At 33.2% G+C, this 19,160-nt stretch overlaps 2 protein-coding genes across 2 annotated transcripts; both read right to left on the minus strand.

The window, feature by feature from the left end:
* Window positions 1–7,312: 7,312 nt before the first annotated feature.
* On the minus strand, window positions 7,313–10,364 carry LOC7472570 (cation/H(+) antiporter 15). Its single transcript, XM_024598600.2, has 3 exons — window positions 10,137–10,364; window positions 8,897–9,895; window positions 7,313–8,746 (listed from the first exon to the last, which is right to left on the minus strand). Exons 1-3 carry the CDS (start codon window positions 10,362–10,364, stop codon window positions 7,409–7,411), a joined length of 2,565 nt encoding a protein of 854 aa, XP_024454368.2. The 3' UTR covers window positions 7,313–7,408.
* Window positions 10,365–12,176: 1,812 nt separating this feature from the next.
* LOC7462998 (high mobility group B protein 14) lies at window positions 12,177–15,050 on the minus strand. Its single transcript, XM_002305960.4, has 6 exons — window positions 14,883–15,050; window positions 14,430–14,600; window positions 13,379–13,436; window positions 13,224–13,268; window positions 12,587–12,667; window positions 12,177–12,467 (listed from the first exon to the last, which is right to left on the minus strand). Exons 1-6 carry the CDS (start codon window positions 14,972–14,974, stop codon window positions 12,417–12,419), a joined length of 498 nt encoding a protein of 165 aa, XP_002305996.1. The 5' UTR covers window positions 14,975–15,050; the 3' UTR covers window positions 12,177–12,416.
* Window positions 15,051–19,160: the final 4,110 nt, after the last annotated feature.

A 19,160-nucleotide genomic window follows, 5' to 3' on the forward strand; every position in this document is an offset into this window, starting at 1 on the left:
ATTTGGATCATTTGTTGCACCATATTCTTGTTGGCCGGTAATACTCACAATTTATACCTTGCCACTAGGGACATGTATGAGGTCAAAGTTCATGTTACTATCTATGATTATACCCGGTCATAATAGTCTGGGTAGGAATATAGATGTTTGTCTTTGACTGTTGATTGATGAGTTGAATCAGTTATGGTCATCTGAGACTTTGACGTATAATGTCTTAAAGAAACATAATTTTCAAATAAAGGCAGCTTTAATGTGGACTATCAATGATTTTCCTATGTAAAGGATAGTTTCTGGTTGAAGCATGTATGGATAATTATCATGTACATACTGTATGGAAAATGACAAAGTCTTCACCTTAACAAATAGTTGTAAATTGTCTTTTTTTAATTACCACTGGAGGTTCTTGCCAACCGATCATCAGTACAGAAAAGACTTCTTTGTAGGTAGAATTGAAAAGGATGTTGAACCGCTAGTACTCTTAGGTGAAGAATTGTATGACATAGTTTTACAGTATGAGGGCACTGTGTTTGGCTTTCAATTCGATAACCAGAAGTTTTCTAGTTTTGGTGTGAATCGTAAATAGGTAAAACAAAGTATTTTTTGGGAGTTTTCATATTGGAAGACTAATCTCCTCCACTGAGATCTAGATGTTATACATATAAAAAAGAACGTGTTTGAAAACATTTTTAACACAATGATAGACAATTGACAACATGAAAGCAAGAATGGATATACCTTTGTTTTGTCACTATAAGAATATAGAATTGGTTATCATAAGTCACGGGTCACAAGGCCCAAAGCTTGTCTTAGACAAAAATACACAGTTACTTGCCTATCAATGACTTCAGAGTTTGTGTTTTCCTGATAGATATGCTTCGAACAAATCTATATTGGTGAATTTAAAGGATGGTAGATTGTATGAAATAAAGATTCATAACTACCATGTGTTTATACAAACACCCATTTCACTTACTTACTGGGATTTATTACCAAGAAAGATGGGATGCACTCATGAAGATTAGTCACTTTTTAAGAGATATATGCTCTAATAAGTTGTATACCCAACACATGGAAAAGCTAGAAACAAATATCATTCAGAAAATATGCAAACTTATGATGATATTCCCTTCATGTTTCTTCAGCTCAATAGAGCATCTACCTATATATTTATCATTTGAGGCAAAAGTTAGAGACCCTGTCTAGTATAGATGTATATATCAATTCGAAAAGTTAGGGGTTACACATGCATCCTAATAAAAAACGCATTGTTGTCTTTTTAAAAAAAATAAGATATTCATTTAATTCTAAGTAAATACTTGTTCAATCTAAAGAAAAAAGTTAAAAACAAGGTACACGTTAAGGCTTCAATATGCGAGATTTATATTGTTGAAGAGATCTCAATATTTATCTCGTACTATTTTGGGCCTCACTTGAGAACAAGAATCAACCACATTCCAAGATATGATAGTGGTGGAAAAGTGTCTTTAAGTTGGAATTCGTCAATATTTTCTCATCCTAGATGACCTTTACCAAAAAATATAGTATGGGAAAGATACTTGATAGTAATCAAATTCAAACATACACATAATTATATGTTATTTAACTGTAAGACCTTTTATTCAATAAATACAATATTAACTTGTTATTTTTAAACAATTTTTCTCTTCATGAATTGATAGATTGAGAATTTCTCGTATATAACATCATCAATTTTAACTATCGTAAAATTCACATCGGACTAAATCTTAAATTTTTTAATTACAAGACGAACAATTTACCATGCGGTTCAGAACACATATAAGCATTACTTCATAATTTTTATCTCTCATAATACTTAATTTCATTAAACTTTTCTCTTTAATTGTTAATGGTTATAATCTTATATCAGGTTTATCAATTTGGAAGAGTTAAATGATATATTAAAAACTAGTGGACATACTGTAGTCGATGAAGATGATAATATCGATGAGCATCAATTCAATGAAGAAGATTATGATAGACATGATGATTAAGAAATTGAAGAAGAAGAAGAAGATAATTCTAATTAAATTGTAAAACATCAATGTGTAATGAAATTGACTTTAATGTAATCTTTATGGTTGTTCCTTTAAAATGAATTGTTGTTAACATTGATGGAATATTTATTGTTATGATTTTATTATTATGAACAGAAATGGTATTACTCTGTTGTGATTTTACAATATTTGCAAGTTGGAGAGATAAAGAATACCAAAACATTTTGGAAAAAAGAAATTGTTTTACACCAATGGAATTATTGATGAATTGTAAAATATCAATGGAGTTAGAAAAAAAATTACATGATCATGCCACTAACAATTACAGATAGAATCACCGACGGACTAAGTCCTTTAGAAAGTTCTGAAGATTTGAAAAACATTACATGACCTTACCACTAAGAATTACAAACAAAATCATTGATGGACTAGGACTATCAGAAAGTTTCAGAGAGTTGGAAAAAATTACATGACCATGCCACTAACAATTATAAACGGAATCACCGACAGGTTAAATCCCTTGAAAAGTTCTAGGGGGATGGAAAATAATTACATAAACTTGTCAATAAGTCCATCAGAAAGTTCTAGAGAGTTGAAAAAAATTACATGACTTTACCAGTGAAAATTACAGACAAAATTACTGATGGAACATAATTTCATTGGAGAATTTTTTTGGGGGGTTTGGAGAATCTAAGGTTTTATTGAGAAATTTAATTTTTAATTACCAATGGAGTTTAAAATTAATAAATATTTATTCGTGAGTAAAGAACTCTAATTAAAATACCTGAATTCCTAATTTCAAAAGACAACAACATATTCTTCTTCTTTCTTCTTCCTATTAAGTTGTTATCTCTTCATCTTCTTCCTCCCTTCTCTCTTTATCTTCCCTCTCATTCTCTTCCCCTCTCCCTCCATCCTCAACACCCAACAAGTTTTCATCCTTCACGCTTGGTAAATCTCCTACTCTTCTATTTTTTCTTTTTTTTTCTTTTCGTCATTTTTTGGTTTATATGGGTTTATTGTTTTCCAAACTTGTTTAACTTTGTTTTGGTAAGGTGTTTTAAACCCATTATTCAAGTTTGAGGGAAATCTAAATGGTTTTGATGAAAAAAAATCTCAAATTTTAGTTAACGTTCATTGTCAAAATTTAAAGGAATGGCATAATTAGGAATAATTGAAGCAATTGGGATGGAATAGGTTGTGATGTTCAAAATAATAGAGAAATGAATTAGAAATCATAATGATAAGATAGGGAAAGAAGCATGCCATAATTGTTGTTAAAACTATAATTTATTTGTTTGAGTTGAATGTTTAAAAATTGCATGAAATTAAGATGTGTTTTAATAATGATTGTTAGAAATGGGTTAGATCACCTTACAAGAAATTAATGGATTTTGAGTAGATTGTGAATTCGAGTATATGTATAATGGTGGGGGAAAATTGTGTTATTAATTTATTATTGATGGAATTAATTAGCTTAGCTTGTTTTTAATCTAATTTCATGAACAAATAAAGATAAAATCAAGATGACACAATGAACCCTTTTTTTCATGATCAATTTGGCAACATATTGCAATGCAACGCCACTTTTAATAGAAATGTATGTGATGGAGTATTAGGAACGTATTTTATACATTATTCTAAACTTCTTGAGTTTTAGTTAGATATTATTATTTGGTTCATACAAGGTTTTGCATTTGTCTAGTAAAAAAACTTTTTGATATCTATTGATTTTGTCCTTTTTTTTTCTTAGGATGATGTTCTTTTTATTGTATTTTTATTATGTCCAATTTGTATAAAGCCTAATGAACCTTTAATGAGATATAACAAAAACAACACACACACACACACACGTGTGTGTGTGTTGTTTTTGCAAGTAATAAAATTTTAGGTAGTCTTCCATATAAGGAAGGTGCTAACTAAATTTTTTTAAAAATAGAATAAAATGTTATTACCTTTTTATGCTTTAATTTGTTTAGATGACGAAGAGAAGGTTATTAGTGAGTAATATGGACAAGGGTGCTACGAGTTCTTCTAGCAGCACTTCTAATACTATGAGTCGCTAAGTACCAATCATGACTAGGAACCTAAGGCATAGGCACCCTCTCTCGACACAGACTCATCAAAATCGATGCTACCTCGCAGGGAGGATGTCCCTTCTGAGTAGGATGTATACACTGGGAAATTCATTGCTTAATGAAAGCCCAACCACAATAACTTTGTTTTCATTTCTTGAACGATTAAAAAATAAACAATAAAGAATAATTTTTGAATAATTAATTTTAATGAATGAATGAATTTTAAATTTATAAATATGGAGGTTGCTTTCACGATGAAATCATCGATGAAAGTGTCTTTGTTTCACTGGAGTCAGGTTTTCAAATATCCTGAATGGAAACCTATGATTTAGGCTTGATTCAGAAAGTTCAAAGTTAGTATATATTTTTATTATTATTTTAATTTTGTTAGTTTTTAATTTAATGAACTAATTATCTTATAAAATTAGCGTGCAAGGAAAAAAACTATTAGGAGAAGGCTGACAACGTTGTTGCTATAAGACTAGGAGAATCATAACATCATTAGGTAAAATTGAATTCAAAGTGTTACATTTTTTTAAAAATGTTCAAATTTTATTTTTCATTATGAAAAGTCAAGATAATTTATTTCTACCATATAGGTTGCGTGATTTATGGTATGAGGCACAAAAAAATCAAAGAAATATGCAAAAAAAAAAAAAAAACAAGTCTTCCAGGCTGGGAAGACATGGCCATATAGAGGGATTTCAGACATCTGCATGTCTCAGAAGCTATCTAGAAAGCTTATATCCAACACGTGACGTCTGAGAGTTTTATGTAGCAATCGCAGTCAAGTACGGACAACCAGAACAGAGAGATTCGTGGTTCAATTACCACGTACACTAGCGGGTCCATTCTGTTTATTTCACATGCGAAGTAGATGATAAGATTTTGTTTTATTACATATATTTTTTTAAAATTGTATTTTTATATGAAAATATTTAACTAACAATACCTTCCTTTTACGGACTAGGGTTTTTGGACGTGATCCAAAACCGATGGAGCTTTTTATTGAAACTCACATGCGAAATGAGGACCATCAGAAAGTGGTGCGACAACTTATAGATAATCGAGCTCAAAAATTTATGGTAAGTTGGATTTCAATAATTTTTTTCTTAAGTTATTATTTTTAAAAATTTGCTTACTGGTTTTTTTTAGGAAACATATAACAGCCGATTACAGGAGAGATACGAGGATGATCTTTCGATCCATCTGAAACTCGATCCTGATTTATGGTTGAAGGAGGCTAAATCGTCAGGTGGACCCGATAAAAATCAGGTTTACGGTATCTCAAACACTACGACCGAGGATATGGCGGGCCATAGTTTATCAACCATTGGTTTCTCACAATCGGGTTCAAACTCCTAATCTTCTGGCTATAGAATGAGAATAAGTTGAAGCTCAAATGGTTCGGCTTAATGCTGAGACGGTCCAATTTAGATTTGAGATAGTCAAACTTAAGCAATTGTACGAGGAATTGTTGTCAAAACTCACTGGTACATATAGTCTACCTCATCGCCCACCTGGTCTCTACAAAGCTCCACCTCATCCTCCTTCAGTTTATGTCCACTAGATAAATTGTATTCAATAATATTTTTTAAATTAATAATAAGAATTTGGTTTTTTATTTTATTTTTATTCCTTTTTAATTTTTTTTGTTTTGTTTATATTAATTTTTCTAAAATATTAAATACAATATTGACAGAATTACCAATGAAATTTGAATCATAGACAGAATGAGCGACGGAATAAGTCTCTCAAAAAGCTACAGAGAGTTAAAAACAAATTACAGAACTTTCTCACTGACAATTACAGACATAATTACCAATAAACTAAGTCCCTCAAAATGTTTCAGAGTTCAAGAGAAATTACAAGACTTGCCACTAACAATATATTAATCTCTAACAGGTTTTTTTTATTGGTAATATGAATTCAATCACCAATGGAATTACCAACGATCTATTCTATTGGTAATATGACATACCCATCGATGGAATTACCGTCGGAATGATGTTGGTAAAAAAATTTTAATTAGCATGCTTTTTTATCTGTAAATCCATCAATAATTAAATTATTGACGGAATGACCAACAAGATATAATTCACAGACGATATGTTTTTCAATGACTAGTTATCATCTGTGATTTCATCGATATATTTTTTTCTAACAGAATTAGCATTTAAATACCGACAGAATATTTCTTCGATATTATGCAATATTCTGGTTGTGGTTGTGGAGAGAGAGATCAAATGGGTTAAGCTTCGGGCGGCATTAGGAAGAGGGAGAAAGAAGGGGAAGAAAGAAGTAGGGGGAGGGGAAAAGAAATAGGGAAAAGGTTTATGAAATTGGGAATTGGATTGTCGCATGTGTGGAGAATGCACGACCAGTGAAAATGCGTGTTTTTATAGGTCACGTGTGTAGTCCATGCACGAGTCATGTTGTTGTGCTAAACTGAAAAATATTTTTTTTTAGATTGGGAAATACTGTTGACTGTTGTGTTAATATGAAAAAATAAAAAAAAAATCATTTGCCAACTTCACATTACAATGCATAATTTCCCTTGGTGAAGTCCTAGTTGAATACAAGTCCCTGGTGTTACTAGTAGCCTTTAGCTATCATCTAGAAACTAATAATGACAATGGACATGGTCAAGAGATTTAATTTGTTGGTTCAACCATTCTGCTTTGCCACTCATTCCGTATGTAGGGAAATTAAACTATAGGTAGAGGTTGTCAAAACATTAATCATTTCAAAGATGAAAAGACAACAGCACATTAACCTTAGTATGTATGTACAATACCACATATTAAGATTGAATGCGTCATTTTCATTCCTCATTTTTCAATTTACTGTGCTTTCATTTCCAATAATCATGGAAGTTTCCTGCAGGTCTAATCTTTCTCAAGAGTTTTTTTTTTTTTTTTATCTCAAGCCTCCGGGGAAATAATAATAAAAATAACATGCTCCTAATTTCATACATAACCAGCTGGTAATAATATTTATACATGTACAAGTTAAGAGAACTATTCCCCTATTTATTCCAAAGCAAATTAAATGTTGCTAAGTACTCTCTAGCTATGACTTGATCCCATTGAAACACACACACGATATATATATATATATAATGAACACAAACAGGCAATTCCTTTCTAAACTGTTCTTTTTCCAAATTACAATGCTAGATAATTTATGAATGATTAAGTGTATCATTTTTACGCATATTTCAATAATAAATAAACTGCAATTGGATTGTGATCTGCTACTTGGCACGTACAGCCACAAGAAGAAGAAAAACCATCATTGATTGATTAATAAGCCCTATGCATCTACATCTTCTTTCCCTTTATGGTGTGCAAATGGCTCCATCTCCAAGCCACCATCCTCCAGCGATGAGTGCTCCCAGCTCGAGAAATGATGGTTTCCAAGCGACGAATTGTCTGCTGATAACATATCCGCTATACTGATCCCATCTTTAGAACCAACATATTGTTGCACCACAAGAACTGAGCCTTGTGCAAAACTTGATGTAATTAGCAAATCCCCAATAGGCCCCAGTTCTGGGTACTCGCACCAATCTGCCAAGCTTTCTGTGAGAGGTGAGACTATCCCTTCCCCTCTCCCAACAACATAGAGGTCATATATGTGATGCATTTCTTGTAATGCTAAAACTATCTCTTCGTCGTTGTTCACTACCTTCTCTTGATAACTTACAAATTGTTCTCCTGCGGTCTTAAGCCTGAACTCGTTCACATACTCATCGTCTAGTTTTCTGTTACTGTCGACATATGTAATGGATGTTAACATTTTGTGTGCCTCACCAACTGGTAGTAGGTCTTTTGGTTGAATTTCTTCTACTTGATCTCCTGGAAGAAATCTCACTACTGTTAAACCAATCCCTTCTGTCCCTCCCATTCTCCATGCATATGCTAGAGCCTCACGGTCATCAGGTCCTCCAACGAACAACATGAGTATCTGGCGCATAGTGAGACTAGATTCTCCATTTTCGGAAACCCCGAATCCTCTGTCAACAAAAATCCCAACTGAGCACGGCGCATTAGCCAACACATTGAGGTTTACACCTCTAAATGAAGTGTTATCCTCAGCTTCTAATTTCCCGTCCTTAGATGGTAGCTTATGGAACGGTATGACCAAAAGAGACGTATGTTTTTCCTCAGCAAGACTGCAAATATCTTCATGCATGGAAGCATGTGGGGACATTGCGGTAAGGGCGTGGATATTAACGTTGTCATTTAGAGTCTGGTAAGTTTCAAGTGCAGTAACTATTTTTTCGGAATGGGAGTTTTTGCGGCCATGTCTAGAGTAGCCACTGGATTTGCCGCCCGTGCTGTGGACAATGAGCATAGCAGAGGCACGGCCAGTGAGCTCAAGGACGTGGAGTGCAAAGACAGTGAGAGGAGATTCTCTGGTAGCATTGGAGGAGTCTATGAGGCTAATCATGCCTGATACATTGCGGAAATTCTGGAAGCATGCTAGGATTCGTAATTCACCATCTTGTCTTCCTTTCTGTATTGTCCTTCGCTTGTAATTGGATAAATGTTTTGCGGGGCGGTAAATGGAGGCTGTCACAGGAGCCACAACCCCCGTCATTAACAAAATGGCAATCGCCATCACTGTATAATCTCGTTTATTCAAGAACTGTAACACAATTAGCATTTATATTGATTAGAGCCAATTATTAATATAGCGATCATGAAATGTCCACATTTGTAAACCATGGCATGAGTTTGTGATAATAACAAAACATGTAAAATTTGGATGTGAGAGAGAGAGAGAGAGAGAGATTACTTCTCCGCTATTGCCTAACTGAAGGATCAAAATTGCCAAGATGCCTTTGGTATTCAAAACTATTCCAAGAGAGAAACCATCTCTAGCTGGCACGTTTTCGTAAAAAGAAACAAGGAGAGTGCTTAGAATCTTTGCTGAACAAGAAAGTACCACAACCACCGACCCCATTGCCAAGTGAGCCTTTTTATCAAAAAGTGACCAAATATCTATTCTGATTCCACAAATTGTGAAGAATAGAGGCAACAAATACCCCGTCACAAATTCCTCAAATTTGTCTAGGAACGCAGCAGCTAGAATCCTATTCGGCATGATAAACCCGAAAATAAAAGCCCCAACAATGGAGTTGGTCCCGAGAACATCAGTAACAACCGCAAATGCAGAAATCGAAACCAGAACAAAACATAGATAATTCTCACTATAGTCGTTTTCTTTAGATGTTTTGCTGATTATGATGGCCAGAGCCGGGCGGACTACGAAAATGCAAAACAAAGCGAAACCAACAGTTGAAAGAACTGCTACTGAGGCACCACCACTCGTTTGGTTAGAAAATGCTATCCCGATAATAACAAGAATCCAAGAAATCAAGTCAGTGACAAGAGAAGCTGACATGGCCATTCTTCCAATATCCGAGTGGAGTAGCTTGACATCATTTAAAACTCGAGCAACAATAGGGTAGCCTGTGACTGCCAGTGACAAACCTACGTAGACGCATCCGGTTGGATTATATCCTCCTCCGGGGACTTGATTCATGAGGAAGAAAAGGCCAATTCCCATAATGAAAGGAATGAGGACTCCTGCAATAGCAATATGGATCGCCTTCTTGCTTGTCCGTGTTAAATTTTCAATTACAGACATGTCAAATTCTAAACCAATCAAAAACAAGTGGCAACACAATGCCCAATATGCTACTGTTTCAACTGTCACGATGCTTCTCAAAGGGAACATATCGCGAAACTTAGGGAACAGACTCAACGCACTTGGCCCCATCAGCACACCACCCTGCAATACATAATTAATTATACCGCATGAGGGATCGATATATAGAGTAAGAAATTCAATACCTAGCTATAATCCATCTTGAGATGCATGTTCTGAACCAGTTTCCATTTCTCAATTAAGTTCACTCCATATATAATTTTCAATGTTCATGCATGGAAACTGTTTGAAAATTAAGAATGCTAGAGGATAAAGTTGCATTAGTGATTAATGCCGTGTGTGTGTGTGTGTGTGTGTTGCTTACCAGAAAATCTGTGACGATTCGAGGAACGGCCAAAGGTCTCAGGAGGTAATAAACAGCACGAGTGACGAAGATGGTGGCGGCGAGTTGCATTGCCAAAAGAGGAAGGGATTGAGTCAAGGGATTTTCGGATTGCCAGATTCCATGTTCAGCAGTGATATTCACGACAAAACAAGGTTTATTTGATGCATTTCGTACATGATAAAAATTTTGCAGTTCATTGAGATCCATTTAGCTTTCGTAGATAAATTATTCTTTGTTTCTGATAGGCAAATGATTGAGCCAGGGACGAAGGAAACTATCTAAAGAAGAAGAAAAGAGATGGATAAGTTTTGACAAAGTCGTCATGGACAAGTAAGAAATCATTGGTTGTCCCGTGTATCTGAGGTAGCATTTAGCTTCTTTTTTTGAGGTGATAATTTTCTGTCAGTGATATTGTTGGATTCTTACCTCGTCATGTCATCGCTGTTCAACTCAGCTGCATGTCTATTTCTGGGATGCCAACTCTGTCATCGTCTTAATTAGTGCGCAAGGATCCTGTCAATGCCGTCATTCCACAAATTGAATCTATCTTCTTACTCAATATTCAAGACCCAGAGGCATTATATGTGAGAATTGATTGGATCCTTTTCACAAACTGATCTAACAATGAATATTAAAGATCAAATAAAACCAATCAAAATTATAAAACCCAGGTATTTTTTTCCATGTTTCAAGGGAAATCCTATCTAAAATGAACCAAGATTGATTTTTTTTTTTTTTAAATGTGGCAACTAAACCTTTCTCTCCCCTCCTCCTTTTTCAATGATTTTCTTTATCCTCTCTCAACATTCAATGACTAAAACATAATAAAAATAAAATTTAGAATCAAAACATAAGGATCAAATATAAATAAAATAAGACTTTAGGAACCAAATTGAAGTTTTCCACCCCTTTATAACAATGAAAATAAAAAGATGTTTTTTGTGTTAATTTTGGTCCTTGTTCATTTAATTTTTTCAACAATAACATAAAATTTTACTTAATAATATTGATCTTTAATTTAATATGAGAATATTCTTAGAAGCTTCGTATATGTGATAACATGCAAAGCAAAGAAAATCATAACATAAAAGATATAAAAATAACTTTTGAGGATGAAAGTGCAAAGAAATTAGCTTCGATCGAGAATGGAATTGAAAAAAACTATTGAAGGAGCATAATCTGATGGTTTTAACCATTAGATATTCCAAGTAAGTCTAACTGGTTTCTTGAGCTAAGCCTTAGACTAGACTAAGACAAACTCTTCAATACAGCAAAACTCTGTGAACTGACAAAATGCATCTATCCATTCAGAATTGTAGGATGGTTACAATATTGATGAAACAAATACATGTAAGCTTGTATTACTGATGTGACTTGAGAATTTACAGGGAGACCTAATTGTAGGGTTTTGCAATTATTCCTTTAAATTTCGATAGCCTGAACAGGTGATGCGAGCAGCTGCTATTGTGATCAATATTGCCTCCTCTGCAGATTAGCAAGGCTGCAATCCTAAGATGATTTAAAACTCTAGTAACAGTGACCTTTGAACACCTTCCCCGTCTACTTTCTAGCCGAGCAACCGATCAAATTGAGAGGAAAACATGGCACGCTCCTAGCAATCAAAAGATGAGAAAGCCTTCAGTGCGGACCTCTCTGCAGACTTCTGTAAGATCCGCTATTCAACAGTACGGTTTTTGTCCAATCTATTTAGTTGTTGCTAACACGTTCAATATAATTTTACCACAACAAACTTGATTAAAATATCTAGAACAAAAGATGTTAATGTTGCAGAACAATTCAAATTTGGGCTGGGCTTAAAACCCATTAACTAAAAAAAATCCTACCAAAATAACAAATTAAAATCCAATAATAAAGATAAATAAAATCTAATAGCTTGTGCTTGGATGAGCCCAATCTTCACAAGGGTTGGGCATCCTCCGTCATCATAAATCATACAGACATCTGAACAATATCTCGGGTCTGATATCCCATCAACTAACTTTTAAGAGGGAGTAGATATAGGTTGGAAAAAAATTTGCATATAAACAATAAAGACCAAAGTAATGCATAATGATCCAGCTGTCTAATCTGCGTTGTGATCACCTAGATGCAATTGCCAGGTAGTAATTTACACGAGAATGATAAACAAATGGACAATTTCAGAGGAAAGGAGAACACAGAAGTGGTTTGAAAGTAGATATACATTTTTCCCTCATGTACTCCTAGTGAAACAACGGTTTTCAAACACAACCTTGAACTCTACTCGTCAAACTCAGAGGCATCCTCAGGGTCTTCATCTTCACCGCTTTCCTGCAATAAAATACTTGTTTTAGGAAAACCATATGAAAACACATTGCAATTGAAACCCAAATGGGTATTAAATTTAATAACCAGCTCCCCAATTTCAGAGGAAATAATAACGAGTTCACCTTTCTCTTGATATATTCTGACGTGGCTCTATCAAACTCCGCCCTCTTTTCTGTGGCTATATCATAATATTTAACCTTTTCCTGTCACAGGTAGGGAAGAAAGTTAGAAGGTGATTCTGATGTCGAATTTCCATATGGATCTTCTATATTTGAAGATTTTAACTAGGAATAACATCAGATTATGCTGTGGATGAAGTTCAGGTTTGATAGCTGGATTTGGATCGGTGTTGAAACAAAAGAATGTAGAGTTGATTGCGAGTGATGTTAGGATAAATGAGAGAAGAATGCAGTACACAGAAGATCAGAGGAACGAGGACAACAGTGGGCAGACATGCATCAAAGTGAAGTTTTCAGATTATACAAATGTTTTTCATTTCATCAAAAGCATGTTAAGATGCAAAGGGGTTGTGGTCAACAGCACCAATAAACCACTGAATGAAACCAGCAATACTTTAATTTTTCCAAGACACTAATGGCACCAAAACGTCAATGTCATAAACCAGCAGTTCTTAGCACCCACAAAATTCACATCAAAAGATAGTTCCTACTGAGAAGCTAATCTATCTGTATATGGAACGAGGCATTTTTTTTTACAAACTGGGACTTAAAGGAAAGCTATGAACTATGATGAACAAACCTCATAGGTCATTGTTTTCCACTTTTCTCCACATGCCTTGCCAACCTGAAAAGGAAAAGATTATGCAGTTCATTTTCATGCTAATTACTAATCAGAGAAAGTGGGCAAGAGAGAGAGAGGCAATTGAATTTACTAGCTATATAGCATATATATACCTCACGCATTGACTTGACATCTGGATTCTGCTCTTGGAATTCCTTGCGGAAATCCTCTCTTTAGGAATCAAAGTAAAATTCAATTACCAGGGGGAACATGAAAATTTTTGGCATTTTTAAAATAGATCAAAGACAAATCCTATAAAGCTTATAGAAACAAGTTCAAGTGGGCAACACAGAACATTTTCCATAACTTTAAAATAAAACGTGACTTTCATGCTTTAAAAACCAAAATAGTAGTAGTAATAATAGGATGTAAAGTGAACAATAACAAATTAACCTCCAGGTTTTCACAGGGACGTGAGATGAAATCCAAAGATCAAAGTGGCAGGATTGGTATTAATTCATACTGCTGAAATATCTGTCCAGCTTGGGCAAGACTAAAAACAATGAAGTAATAAATTTACAAGCAACATCATGGACCTATGTTCATGGTTACTTGGATCACTCTGCATGGAATTTACCCTTATAGTTAAACATATTGACACAAAAGAGGATCACTATGAAAGTCCACATATTAGCAGTAAATTTAAGCGGTAACCGACTGGAGAAGAAATATAAAACCAAGCAAATATGGGCATGTGTGTTCCTTATCTCCTCTTGTTAATATGATTCAATTTATTGTAATCCATATCTATACTGAATCTAAAAATACTCCCGTTCAAATTGCAAGGATGAAACAGAAGACAAGAGCTTATTCAGACATTAACATTTTGGTGTCTAATTGCATCTTTCATTTTCCACGCAATAAAAGACTTGGAAGTAGCCCCATAGCCTGTGAGCCTACTAAAAGATGGGGTTGAAACAACCACAAGCATCAAGAGAACCAAACAAAATCCTACCAAAAAAGAAAAATAAAATAAAATAAAATAAAATAAAACTTCCATCAATTAACTCATTCCAATAATGTTGGCAACCAGCTTCAACCAACATGTTAGGATTCTCATATAGTTGCTGAGCAGCCAACTCCTAACCATGCCTAATTAAAAAGATGATGACAAGAAAAATAACAAAAACGTTAAGAATTATAAATAAATAAAAGCTCACTTACAAGAAGTAAAAGAAAGCAGTTGGAGGTTTCTTGGGCTTTTTAGCATCAAATTTCTTATTTTTCTTGGTCTTCGACTTTGGTCTCCTCTCATTCTCACTCCTAACCACTCTCTGTTGCCGTGTAGACCTCTTTGTGATCTCATTGGACCTTATCCTCAACACCATTTTTCCCCTAGAAAGAGAGAAGAAAAGCGGGAAAAAAAACATCAATATTACAACCAGCAAATAACTCCATTGACACAGTAAAATATAAATACATATATATTGTTCACAGAAGAAGTGGGTTTCCAAAAAAAGAGACCCAATACAACAAAAACCACAATAATTATAAAAAAAAAGAGTTCAAGGGTTTTATTAGCAACAAAACAAAGAACATGTAAAAGCAAAGCAATGATGCAAAAGAAAAGAGAAAAAAATAAACAGTGAGAGAGGGAGGCGAGAAAGTGGGTTTTACTCTTTAGAGACTCTTTTAGAAGAGGTCGAGGAAGCTAAGGAAGAGGAAGAAGAAGAGCGACATTTCTTGGATTTTGAAGCTTTCTTTGCCATTTTCTTCGTTTATTTTCAGGGTTTTGTTCCTTTCTTGCCCTTTCTCGTTATGCTTGCTTTCTTTTAGCCTTTTAGGTTTGGTTTTTTTTATTTTGACGATTTGGTCGTTCTTTCAGTAGATGAAAACGCTGCGTTTTCGTCCAGATTTTCCCTTTTATTTCGGGCAAACCTTGTAAAAGTCCTCAGCCTACTGTTGCAGTTAGGGGTGAGCAAAAAAACTGAAAAACTGATTAAACCGAGAAAATTGAAAAAAAATTAACCGAAAAAACCGAACCAAAAATAAAAACCGATTAAACCGATTAAAATATTTAGAAAAATGTCCGATTCGGTTCGGTTTCTGATTTTGTAATGTTTAAACCGGACAACCCAAACTGAACCGAACCGGTTCGGTTTAGAAATAAAAAAACTCTTTCTACCCATTAACCCTAGCAGGTTACAGCCGCCCCCTCCCTCTAAAACAAGTATAAATACCATATTTTCTTCTAACCCTAAATTTCAACATTCTCAGCCGCCCCTCTCCCTGCTCTCTATCTCTCACTCTTAAATCTGTCTTCTTCTCCTTAGATAGCAAAAATCTCTCTTTCAAAAACCTATTATCTTGTGCATCTTTGCCATTCTTACTTGTTCTCTCTTGTTGGGCTCTCCTGTCTGAGTGTGTGCTGGCTTTTGTCCTCTTCGATTTGCTTTCTTTTCTTTTTTGGCATCTCTGGTCTCTCCCTAGTTTCAAATCAATTAGTGATGAAAGGGTTTTCTTGAATCAATACCAACACAACTACCACCAAACATCCTTGCACCTGTTTTGCTTACCATGAAAGGGTTTTCTTGGGATTTCAGAGAAACCAAGATCTAAAAACTCTGCACTCTCAACAGTTTCTGTATCAATGTTATCGATGATTTTCTTGTCTCTCATCTCTCAAATCTGTATTCTTCTCCTCCATGTTTTTTGATGATTTTACATTTCAATAACTTTTGATTTTCTCTTTGTTTTTTTGCAGTCAAATCCTTTTGTTTTGTGTATTTTTTGTTGGGTTTAACTTCTGGACAAGGAGAACAGAACGAAAATTGGAGTTGATTTTTTGGAAAATGGAAGCAAGTATAAAAATTTCAGTTTGAACCGGTTTGGAAGGGGAAAAAACTGAACCGAACCGAACCGAAATTAATCGGTTTGAACCGGTTTTCGGTTCGGTTCGGTTCCAAAACTAAAAATAAAATAAAATCGGTTTGGCTATATAGTTGCAGTATCGATTAAGGGTTGTTTGGAAGGATATTAATGGTTATTTTTTAAAATATATTTTGTTTATAAATATATTAAAATAATTTATTTTAAAAAAATATATATTAAAATAATTTGAAAACACCAAAAAATATTAATTTAAAATAAAAAAAATTTCAAAAATATTTTTGAAACGCAAAAATAAATAGGCCCGAACCCAACCTAATTTTTTTTTTCTCAATTAAGAGGCTATATGTTTGTGTTTGTAATTGCGTTTAGAAGTCTTGAAAAAATATTAAATTAATAATTTTTAATAATTTTAATATATTGAGGTTGAAAATAAAAAAATTATTTTAATATATTTTTAAACAAAAAATATTTTTTAAAAACATTATATACCATAAAACTAGACACACACTTAAAGATAGTGTTTGACATTGTTGTAACAGTTGTTTTTCAAAATGTTTTTTTTTTTAAAATATATTAATATTTAAAAAAAATTATTTTTTATATCAACATATTAAAATAATTTAAAAATAATTTTTTAAAAAATCACATCATGACGCTTAAACAAAATCACCAATCAAATACTTTCGGTAGATTTAGTTCACCAATCAAAGCCGTTAAAAAATTGGTATTTTTTCAAGAGAAAAACCCGCAAATTCCCCAAACTTTTTCCCTCCCGTATTAAATCCAAGGATGTAAGCAATCACATATAACTTAAAACTAATCCAAAACAAAAGATCTGAATCACAACAGTCTAATGACTTAATTTTCACTTATGATAAACTAACCCGTTTGTTTGCTGGAAAGTAATTTCTTTTTGGAAAATGAATTCTGGGGAAAGTGAATTCCGGGAAAGTATTTTCCGATGTTTGGTAGTGTAATGGAAAATAAGTTGGAAAACACTTTCCAGTGTTTGGTTATGTCATGGAAAATGAGTTGGAAAATAACTTATTAATGTTTTATTTTTCTCAAGTTTATTAAAATAATGAGGAACAAATCTTACAAATTAAAAAGTTGAATGAGAATGAAATTGAAAAAAAATATAATTTCATAAATTATCTCAAATAAAATAAATAATAATCAAAATAATAGAGATCAAATCTAAAAAATTAAAAAAAAAATAAAAGGTGAAGAAATTAAAATAATAATAATAAACATTTCATAAATTATTTCAAATAAAATAAGTAACAATCAAAAGAATGAGGATCAAATTTGATAGATAAAAAATTTCAATAAAAAAATGATAAGGAAAAAGCAAATAGCAATTATAAAAATAAGGACCAAAATTAATATAAAAATTAAATTTTAAGAGATGGAATTGAAAAATAAATATTCAAAACAAATTATATATAGCAATCAAAAGTTTGAGGATCAAATTTGATATAATCAGCAAATAATGACATTTCTAAATTTTTCACAACCTCCGGAAAGTGTTTTCCACCCAAATTTTCCAGGAAAACACTTTCCTGAAAACCAGGCCAAATTTTCCTTTGACTGGAAAGTGTTTTCCGTTGACCAACTTTTTTAATGGCAAACAAACACAGAAAAGTTTGGAAAGTGGTTTCCCGGAAATCACTTTCCGGAAAACAAACACAGTCAAAAGAGAAAACACTTTGCTGAAAACCAAACCAAATTTTTTTTTTACTGGAAAGCGTTTTCCGTTGACCGAAAAGTGTTTCCGTTGACTGGAAAGTGTTTTCCGTTGACCGGAAAGTGTTTTCCGTTGACCAACTTTCCTAATGACAAACAAACACAGGAAAGTTTGGAAAGTGGTTTCCCGGAAAGTGAATTCCGGAAAACAAACATGGCCTAAAGCAACTTTAAAAGCCAACGAAACTCTTATTAATGGCTTTAACTTGTCCACGATGACACAAACACGCAACATCAATGTTTCCACATGTTTTTTTTATTATTATTATTAATGTAGATGTTCGAGCCAGCTTGTGTGTACGTTAACTAATTTAACGGGTTCTGAAGTTAACGATCATATAAGTCTCCGATGGTCCTGAGATTTGTAAGACTTGAACTGGTGAAATCTAAAACCTGGTAAGTTGAACTACACACCCACATGTTTTTTTGTTTTTGTTGGAATTAGTTGTTCCAAAACAGCCACCCTTTCTTAACAAAGTTTTCCCTTTCAGCGGTTTGTATCCTTTAAAAGCAATTGAGTTCCTTACTCCATCACCCTTAATATATTCCACATCTTCATTAATTAGAATTAATGGAAGTATTTAATTGGGAATTAATTGATAAATCGGGGATCCAATTGCAACAAAGAGTATGCTAGGGATGTTTGTGAAATTTGCCTTTTTCTTTTTCCTTTTTCTTTCAATAACCAAAATTATAGTGCAAGTCTGTTTACTTAATTATCATTCAAAGTAGTTTATTCTTTGAACAAGATTATAGCTTAGTTCCTTAGGAGCCCAACCTGCTCGTGTTCAACTGTAGGATGGATCAGAAGTTTTTTTTAATGCATTGTTTTCTAACATCAAAAAAGATTAATTATGAACTAAAAACTTGATTTAACATGATATTTCTTATGTAAAATTTAACATGAAAGGACTAAAGTTGATATTTAAATGTTTTATACACTTGAAGTGAAGGGAAAAGAGGGCCGGGAAACCTTGATTGAACATCCTCAAGATCAAGAAAATATTAATTTAAACTTGAAGGCGAGTTTTTTCCAACTCGAGAAAACTACTACAGGAGGTTTTTTAACAAAACTTATTTTTCTTTATTTTTTTTATTTCTTTCTATTTAGTCTGAAAAATTAAATATTATACTTAATAATTTTTTTTCCTAGTTTGTTCTTATTTTTATTGTTTTTTTTTATTTTCAGGTTTTCTAATTTGTTTAGGTTGGTTTTTAAGTTTATTTAAAAAGTTATAAACCTTTTAGAAAGAAAAAAATACTTAAAAAAACTATTCATTAATAAAATTATGAAACTCTATGTTATACCCCTCCCCT

This window comes from Populus trichocarpa, chromosome 4 (genome assembly GCF_000002775.5).
Source record: "Populus trichocarpa isolate Nisqually-1 chromosome 4, P.trichocarpa_v4.1, whole genome shotgun sequence".
NCBI lineage: Eukaryota > Viridiplantae > Streptophyta > Magnoliopsida > Malpighiales > Salicaceae > Populus > Populus trichocarpa.

Excerpts from the sequence above, each read along its gene's own strand:
- LOC7462998 (XM_002305960.4), bottom strand. The coding sequence starts at position 14,974 with ATGGCAAAGAAAGCTTCAAAATCCAAGAAATGTCGCTCTTCTTCTTCC. Across the intron at positions 14,601-14,882 it reads TCTAAAAGAGTCTCTAAAGA|GGGAAAAATGGTGTTGAGGA; the intron begins GTAAAACCCACT and ends CTCTCTTTCTAG. Across the intron at positions 12,468-12,586 it reads CAGAATATATCAAGAGAAAG|GAAAGCGGTGAAGATGAAGA; the intron begins GTGAACTCGTTA and ends ATTTTATTGCAG.
- LOC7472570 (XM_024598600.2), bottom strand. The coding sequence starts at position 10,364 with ATGGATCTCAATGAACTGCAAAATTTTTATCATGTACGAAATGCATCA. Across the intron at positions 9,896-10,136 it reads GAATCGTCACAGATTTTCTG|GGTGGTGTGCTGATGGGGCC; the intron begins GTAAGCAACACA and ends TATGTATTGCAG. Across the intron at positions 8,747-8,896 it reads AGTTAGGCAATAGCGGAGAA|TTCTTGAATAAACGAGATTA; the intron begins GTAATCTCTCTC and ends ATTGTGTTACAG.